The 8345-nt window shown below is 39.6% G+C and overlaps 1 protein-coding gene across 2 annotated transcripts; it reads left to right on the forward strand.

The window, feature by feature from the left end:
- The first annotated feature begins 1017 nt into the window (after positions 1-1017).
- On the forward strand, positions 1018-7484 carry si:dkeyp-97a10.2 (uncharacterized). 2 transcript variants are annotated; one of them, XM_053327125.1, is made up of 6 exons: positions 1018-1276; positions 1769-1828; positions 2525-2890; positions 4986-5225; positions 6747-6846; positions 7159-7484. In XM_053327125.1, exons 1-6 carry the CDS (start codon positions 1270-1272, stop codon positions 7217-7219), a joined length of 834 nt encoding a protein of 277 aa, XP_053183100.1. In that variant the 5' UTR covers positions 1018-1269; the 3' UTR covers positions 7220-7484. The 2 variants fall into 2 exon arrangements, with proteins under 2 accessions (XP_053183100.1, XP_053183101.1); XM_053327126.1 differs by having other exon boundaries at positions 1772-1828.
- Positions 7485-8345: the final 861 nt, after the last annotated feature.

Genomic DNA, 8345 nt, shown 5'->3' on the forward strand with positions numbered 1-8345 from the left:
GAACTCAGTGCGAGCCACAGCTGTGAATCCCCTGATTATTCATAAACTCTCCGAAAATACAAATGGATTTGTAATCAGTTTTGAATTACTCGTTACATCAGTGCCCCGGGATGTTTTTCCTGAAGAGAAGAACTGCAGAGCTAGCCCCTAAATAAGTGATGTCATTAAGTTTCACTTCTGGTACGATGAAAGAGGTGTCTGGTTAACAAAACAATTTCATCTCAGGGTCCATTTGGCAGCGGCTCTGGAGCTTTTGACCATATCATGTCATCTTGTTTAAGCAACAAGAAGAACTAACTGAGGTTTAAATTTAGCGTTTCAGATGTTAGAAAAGACTTGAATATGAACTTAATTTATGTCATTGTCTATGTAGCAGACTGTGAGGTTTTCTGTTCAATTTCACAGAACTTTCCCTTGGGAATGGGAATTAAATGGCTGGTTTTCCCCTTTACGTGCTTGAACGTTTTGCATGCAGGAGACAATTATTGGGGGGGGTGGGGGTGTAAGAATAGAGTAATTCATGTATTACCCCTTTTTTACAGTCCAGAGCCAAGACAATATATTGTATCTGCAGGGCAAATAGTGTTTGTGCTGGATAAGAAGCCTGCAGTACAAAGCCTGTTTCATAAGACAGAATTTCAACATTGTCACTGGCTTCCCCTTAAAAGAATACCATTGCATTTTATCTCTGCTTACCAACAGTGCAACAACAGTGGTGTGAAAATCCAAATCGAACATGCTGTATTGTTGTGGGAGCATGTGTGTTTGGACACAGGTCAGGGAAAGGCAGTGTGTATGTGTGTTGGCTGGTTGGTGGGGGATAAAGAAAACTGATCTAACAATGGAAAGTTCATTTATTTAAAGCACAAAGCAGGAAAAAAAACCCTTTACTGTAGAGGAAAAGGGGAAGCCGGGGGGGGGGGGGGGGGGGGGGGGGAGGAAATTGAACGGCTAGAAAACAAGGTGACGCCTACATGACTCACTGACTGGACCTGATGAGAAGAGAAAAGGGCCAGACAGAAGCGAAAGTCCTCACACACATTGAGCTTTCCTCCTGTTCCATGTCAGTCTAGTGCTGCAGTAACAGCTGTAGATCTAGTACTGCCATTATTAACTAGATTATTTCTTGTAATGCAATGGCAAGCACTTATATTGTTTTATTTTGGGCCATAAATCAGCTTGCAGAGTGAAGCGTGCTGCACCTTAACCTCTGGGACAGTGACAGGAGTGGAAGAGCTCTCTCTCGACTTCATTCTTTGCGTCAACTTTATGAAAGGTAGGTGAATTGCGCTCTGGGGTTTATTTTGATGTGGACAACTTCAAGGTAAACTGCAAAGGGGAATTCCAGGTTATATTTAATGCATGCAGGTTGGGTTGTGTTCCTGCATTGCTATCAGCATTTCCTCTGTGTTTTGTTGTAGCAGCTGTGCTTGAGGGGGTTCAGTTTAGTTTTGGCAGCAGACCCTGTCCCCATTTTGTTCCAAGTATGGATTCTAGTGCAGTCTGCACTGCCAATACTGTTGTTCTTTGGATACTTCACAAATAAATTAAGAAAAAACAGAATACCCTAAACATTTGGATTACATTTTTTTTAGGAGGGACATGCTGGTTTAATTGGTTTTGCTCTCATTTTAATTTCACATTTTCTCTTGAGGTACTGTTATTATTCCTGCTGTAGTGGCACCCCCACTGCATGAGTACAGAGGAAATAGTGTGTTGTTGCTAAGGTCATGGACAAATTCCTCTCTCTGTTCTCTGTCTATATCAGCAGGTGTTATGGATCTACAGTATTTCCTGTGCTGGAGAGTTGCCCCACTTCTGCTCTTGAGTAAGGATTTTTTGTTGGAACCACAGTCTTAATGATTTCTGGTTAAAAACCTGCTTGAAAATATACAGGAAGTAAACAAAGATTCAATACAGAAAAACACCCCCACTTCCTTTTTTTGTGTGTTTTCCTGTTTGCAGGATAAGACTGTTGCATATTTGTATTCTCTGAGGACACAAAAATACCAATGTAAAAGAATTGTCTTTCCCTTGAAGTACTTTTTGCATTAATTACCACACTTGTATCATTTACATCACCTCGGTCCTTTGCCTATCAAGCCACAGCACAGTGAAGACACATGATTAATACTCCTTGTGGTAAATGCACAGAGGCCTACCAGGTCCACTGCAGTTTTGACACAGATTTTAGGATATTGATGTGGTTTGATGGATATCACATTAGGCATGGCTGTCATGCGCTATAAATCATCTGTTGACATTGTTTGATGGAAAGTGGTCATACATATTCATAAACTACATGCTGAGGATGGAGATGAAGTATTACGCCATTGTTTGTTTTATTAGCTTCCCATTCTGCCCAAACAATGAAAACCCTCCAAATGCCAGAAGGTCAAAACTGATGAATATGAAACGCTCCAAGTCATCCTGTCCAGCTGAATAGAAATATGTACTGTAAGAGGAATGAAAGCATCAAACACTGATGAGCATCCAGTAAAAATGTCTCTGTCTCTGTTCTCAGTGCCATGTGGGCTCCAGTGTATGTCAGTGCGCATCCTCAATGAGGAGCCTATCTATGTAATCCCCGGTTCGAGTCTGGATCTCCAGGCCCAGATTGAGCACGGACCCCAGGAAGAGGTCTCCATGGTAACCTGGGAACGGATGCCTGAAACTGGAAGGAATCCTCTGAGAGAGACACTTGCCACGTGCCCTGGCAAAAGCCTCAAGTGTGCTGGTACCAGGCCAGGCGTCCGTGTGAACGTGGAGCAGCAGGAGACGACACTTCAGATCAGTGAATACAGCAGAGCAGACAGCAGCGTCTTCACTGTGACTGTGACGGACGGCAAAGGAGCCAAAACCACTGCACAGTGCATTGTCAGGGAATATGGTGGGTCTATGATATGTAGCATGTGAAGGAATGCTGAGTTCATTAGTCCACATTATAGCAGAAATGAAACAATTTATCAATTGACAAAATGAGTCAGCAGTTTTATTAATCAATCAGAGTAGATTAACTGAACAGTAAATCCACTCTTTTGAATTAGTACATTATATTCACAGTTGCACTATCAGTTGATTCTGAACCATTATTATACAGTATGTACATTATAGCTTATACAAAAGAAGTAGCTTTCCAGTGGATGTTTGTCTTCTAGATCAATGGTTCTCAAACTGGGGACCCCCAGGGGACCTTGAGGGGGTTGAAATAATATATTTCACTGTAAATCCATCCATAAGTAATACACCGCAGTAATGCTGGTTTCTGGCACAACTTATTTCTAAGGTGCATGGAGAAGGGAAAAAGTCTAAAAATAAAAGTCAAAGCTCCAGCAATACCAGTAGAATAAAACAACTTTATTAATAGACCAACATGTTTCACCTTGCAGCCTTCATCAGACCATCAGGGTGGATGGCCCTGATGAATGCTGCAAGTTGTTCTGTACTACAAGTATGACCGGGGCATTGACTTTTTTCATACACTTTCTGTAATAAAACATCTGAAAAGCAAAATAACTTATCAGATGGGGTACCATGATCTAATTTGAGTCAGTTTAGGAGTATCTGAAATGAAAAAGTTTGCTCTAGATGCCCCAGGACATTCATTCCTCGCCCCCAAAGTGTGAGGTAATATCATGCTGAATGCATGTTTAAAATTATTTGTTGAATTTAAAACAAAATGCTAAATTGTTCTTTAAGCAAATTCAAATGCCAACATTTGAAAGTACTATATTATCCAGTGTGACATTTTGTAGTTTTCAGAACTTTAAGGTCTTCCCCACTATGTTAAAAGTTCAGATTTAAAAATGTACTTTGTTTGCTTGTTTGTTTGTTTGTGTGGGTGTTTGTGTGTGTGTTTGTTTGTTTGTTTGTTTTGCTTGGAAACAGCAATCCCTTTTGAATCCCTTTGGTTTCTTTAAACAATTTTTCATACAAGAATTAAATACAGTATGGTAAAATAACAATTTGGGCTATGTGACACTAGAATTACCATTTGTCCTCATTTCTTGGCATTTTATAGTGTAAACAATCATTAATTGCAAAAATAAGGCAAAAGTTTTAAAATGTCAGCAGACTTAGTGTCCCTTAAGACCTCAGGCATATACTGTTGGAGAGTTTTGGGGGAGTAATTAATGAAGGCCACCTCTCCATACCTTTTCATTCTGACCTCAAGAACAGTCTAGAGGTTTGAGCCGCACACCAACTGTACATGGTTCTGTCCTCCACAATCTGTATAGGCAAGGAAAAAGTCATGCATTAGAAAGGTCAGTGGATGTTGGGGATGTTAGAGGCAGCCAAGAGTAACAGAGTGTAAATACTGTTTTCCTGCAACATTTTGAAAATCTCACAGGCCATTTATATAGACATGTGGTCTTCTATAAATTTCAGAGTAATCATACAAAAGCAGAAATATTTCAAATTCTCATCAACTGACTTTGTCCTTTGGATTAACTCCAACAATTACCAACAGTATAATATGCTTTAATTTCACACCACCAGGCATTGTTTCTTTCTGATGGTGGATGTCTCATTTAATAAGGAAACCCATGAAATGAAATGTGCCTATAGGCTTTGTTTCTGTGCTTCTAGATTACTCCAGTCTAGTCGTAGTTGGGCTTTAACTCTCATCTGTCTGCTCCAACACTATCAATTCATCAGCTCCACTCTTCTCTACATCTGCTCTCTCAGCTTCCAGGGTTTTCCATCATCCAATATTCCGACATTATGCCTCTCCGCTTTCATTATTGTCTCTGAAACTGAGCCAGTTTCTCTTGACAGCGTTAAACGTCCCTCATGATTCTTTGTCTTAGACCATCTTGGACAGCCGTGTGCCATTATTCTTATTTTATAGCAGATAAATGCCCACGGCTGAGCACTTCACATCTCACCATCATCTCCTGGTTCTACTCAGCTCTGAGTTTTTATCTCCGTCCTTATCTCCACTTTTCACTCATATCCTCACCTCTGTTCGTCTGTCTTTCCAGAGGAAGTGCACCACGTCTCAGTCAGCATCAACGTGTCTCACTCTGTGCTGGTTTGCGGCGAGTCCTGGGGGACTGACCCCCACTTCAGCTGGTTCCACGAGAGAGACGCCATCACCAAGGCTGTGGGCAAGGTCTCCACTGATGGAACAACATTGTTTGTAACCATGGCTCCCATGTGTGGCCACTTCACCTGCATGGTTAGCAACAAAAGGAGCCACAGTTCTGCCACCTATACTGCAGGTTCGAGTTGACTCTTAATTGTTTATTTGTGCCTTTGCATGAAGCTGTTAACATTGTTCTCTTCAGTACACCTCCCTTAAAGTTGCAATAATCCATATTTCTATGGATAATCACCCAATTTTAAAGTTCCCCTCAACTCCACAGAGCATTTTGGCACCTTTCAGCTCATTGTTTTGGTTTCAGGTCAGCAACTTCACCTTTCGATTCATTCACTGCATTATTTCCAGATGTAGGCAGCTGTTTACAAACAAAAAATCTTTAACACTTCAACCCACTACAAAAAAATGCAGACAGACAAAGGTAGCGCCTACCAGGTGACATAGCGGAGCCTGACATCTTGATTAGTTGATTAATAGACTAGCCAATGTACTGCTAATTTGATAGTCAATTAATGGTTTTAAGTATTTTTTTTAAGAATGAAAATGCTCAGATGTTCTATTTCTGAATATCTTTGGGTTGTGGACTGTTGCCTGACACAAAAAGAAGACATCTGAGGATGTCATTTTGGCCTTTGGGAAACAATTTTTCATCATTTTCTTTTCTTCTTCATTCTATAGACCAAACAACTAATCTGTTAACTGAGAAAATAATTTACAGATTGATCAATAATGAAAATAATTGTTTGCAGCCCTAATTGATGGAGACCAAAAATTAGCTAAAAGAAAAAGGTGACCAAAAACACATATCATGTCAGTGTTGTGTGTACAGCTTACCACAATTCCCCTTAGTGGCTATTTCTATTTACTTTATTTGTTACTTCTAAGCCAACATTTTACTTACATTTATAATTAACTCCATCATGCACACCTAAAAAAGTAAGAATGCTGATTACACCTTAATGCATCCCTCATATTCATCCAAATAGACGTATGTAATATAACACTCTGACATTGGACATTCTGCATAATAATTACTTCAAATTTTGATTTTTAAGAACATTTTTATAGTATTTATGTACAATTGTGAGTATTTACTTGCATTTATCTAAGTAAAATTTGTTCATGCAGCACTTTTATTTATAATGAAGTATTTTTCGATTGTAGTGCTGCTGCTTTTATATATTAAAATTGTTTACAGTCTCTGTCCTCCATTGATCTGAGCTCATTGACATCTTATTTAAAGTCAGTTCACAGCTCAGACTATGTTTTAGCATGCTTTGCGTCGATCCGAGCCGTGTCCTGATTGCACTTTGTTCTGTGTATTGTATCACTGGTGGTGTTTCAGTGATAAGGGATTTTCCACAGTGCAATCAATAAATCACTACCGCCACTACTCCTACTGCTGCTCCCACTGCAGCTAAACAGGCGAGACAAATGCAATTCTCTGTATCTGCCATGAGACGTGATGATCCAAAGACAGTCTGCGTATTTTAGGAAACATCCTGTTGGCTGCTGATGCTCTACTCTTACTGTACAGACTTGTTGCAGTCAACCGTTCCTCTACTGCCAAGTCAGCAATGTCAGATGACCTTTGTTTTGTTTTGTTTTTCCCCTCTTCGGGCGTCTTTGTCCTGCTTGACAGCACCTTGTGAGACAGAGGGCAGAGGGACAACGGCAGCTATAGTATGTCTGGTCCTCCTGGTCCTGCTGTTAGGAGGAGCGGTGGCATTTCTACTGTGGAGGTACAGTAAAGCACACAGACACTGGCAGGCAACGACACAAATCTCATTTTAGGCTATTCTCTGATGATAAAGCCATATGCTGAGAGAAAATAAGACATTGTTAGCAGCTGCTTTAAAGAGGCCAGAAAAAAAATCTGTGGATACAAAATGACAACAAAATGCAACCCAGCGTCCTCCCACATGAAAAGTGACACACATGAGGCATGACAGGCCGGGCTGCGTCTGCTGACAAAACAATTGTCATGTTTACTCGAGCCAGTGTATGGTTTGTCACTGCTGTTTGAGCTAAATTGGACACTTGTTTCTTTTCAGGAGACACAGGCACAATAACAGAGGAGAGAGGCTGCACGAACATTTGGATGACACCGAATGAAAAAAAGACCCAAATACTAAAACAAACAACTTCTGTTACTCAAAAGATTTCAGAGAGGAGAACAGGAAATGTAGAGGACTGTGAGGGAGGAACTTCCTGTCCTGTGAGCAGTATGACCTTACACTGCATTGGAACAATGTGAAGAGTGAGCTGCTTGCTGGCTAGTGGAAGCATATCTTAAAACTGATATTCAGCTTGAAGTGCCAGCGATGTCTTTACACTGCCTCCTGCTGGATTGTGTATTTAATAAAATAAACATTTTGTAAGCTTTTATCTTTCTCTCTCTGTCTGTCTGAATATCTTTGGGCTGTGGACTGTTGCCTGACACAAAAAGAAGATATCTGAGGATGTCATTTTGGCCTTTGGGAAACGATTTTTCATCATTTTCTGACATTTTATAGACCAAACAACTAATCTGTTAACTGAGGAAATAATTTACAGATTGATCAATAATGAAAATGAGAAAAGTTTGCAGCCCTAATTGATGGAGACCAAAAATGTGCTAAAAGAAAAAGGTGACCAAAAACACATATCATGTCAGTGTTGCGTGTACAGCTTACCACAATTCCCCTTAGTGGCCAAAGTACAATCTTGAGTATTTCTATTTACTTTATTTGTTACTTCTAAGCCAACATTTTACTTACATATATTATAATTAACTCCATCATGCACACCTAAAAAAGTAAAAATGCTGATTACACCTTAATGCATCCCTCATATTCATCCAAATAGACATTATGTAATATAACACTCTGACATTGGACATTCTGCATAATAATCTGTCTGTATTGTATTGAAGTGAATTTCCTCAATGACAAAATCCCTGCACATAATGTGACAAAAACACTGAACTAAATTCACTATTTGCCTTCAGTCCATGATATGAATTCACCATTAAAACACATTTATTGAATATTCCTCAGTTAGTGAGAAAAAAAATGTTATTGAAATGTGGCTTAACTTTATGTAGAAAGGCTAAATTACAAATATTGGTTCACTTATCAGGAGAAAAAACATGCAGAACTTTCCCCTACATTTTTTTAGTCTCTTTTAGAATATAAGTGAATCTAAGTCTGTACTCTTTGTTCAAAAATGCACATGGAAATATGCAAAACACCTGCAATAA

Source organism: Scomber japonicus, chromosome 10 (genome assembly GCF_027409825.1).
Source record: "Scomber japonicus isolate fScoJap1 chromosome 10, fScoJap1.pri, whole genome shotgun sequence".
NCBI lineage: Eukaryota > Metazoa > Chordata > Actinopteri > Scombriformes > Scombridae > Scomber > Scomber japonicus.

Bases quoted from the DNA above. Each gene is read 5' to 3' on its own strand.
- si:dkeyp-97a10.2 (XM_053327125.1), top strand. The intron at 2,891-4,985 runs GTGGGTCTATGA...CTGTCTTTCCAG, and splicing joins GTGCATTGTCAGGGAATATG to AGGAAGTGCACCACGTCTCA. The intron at 5,226-6,746 runs GTTCGAGTTGAC...CCTGCTTGACAG, and splicing joins TTCTGCCACCTATACTGCAG to CACCTTGTGAGACAGAGGGC.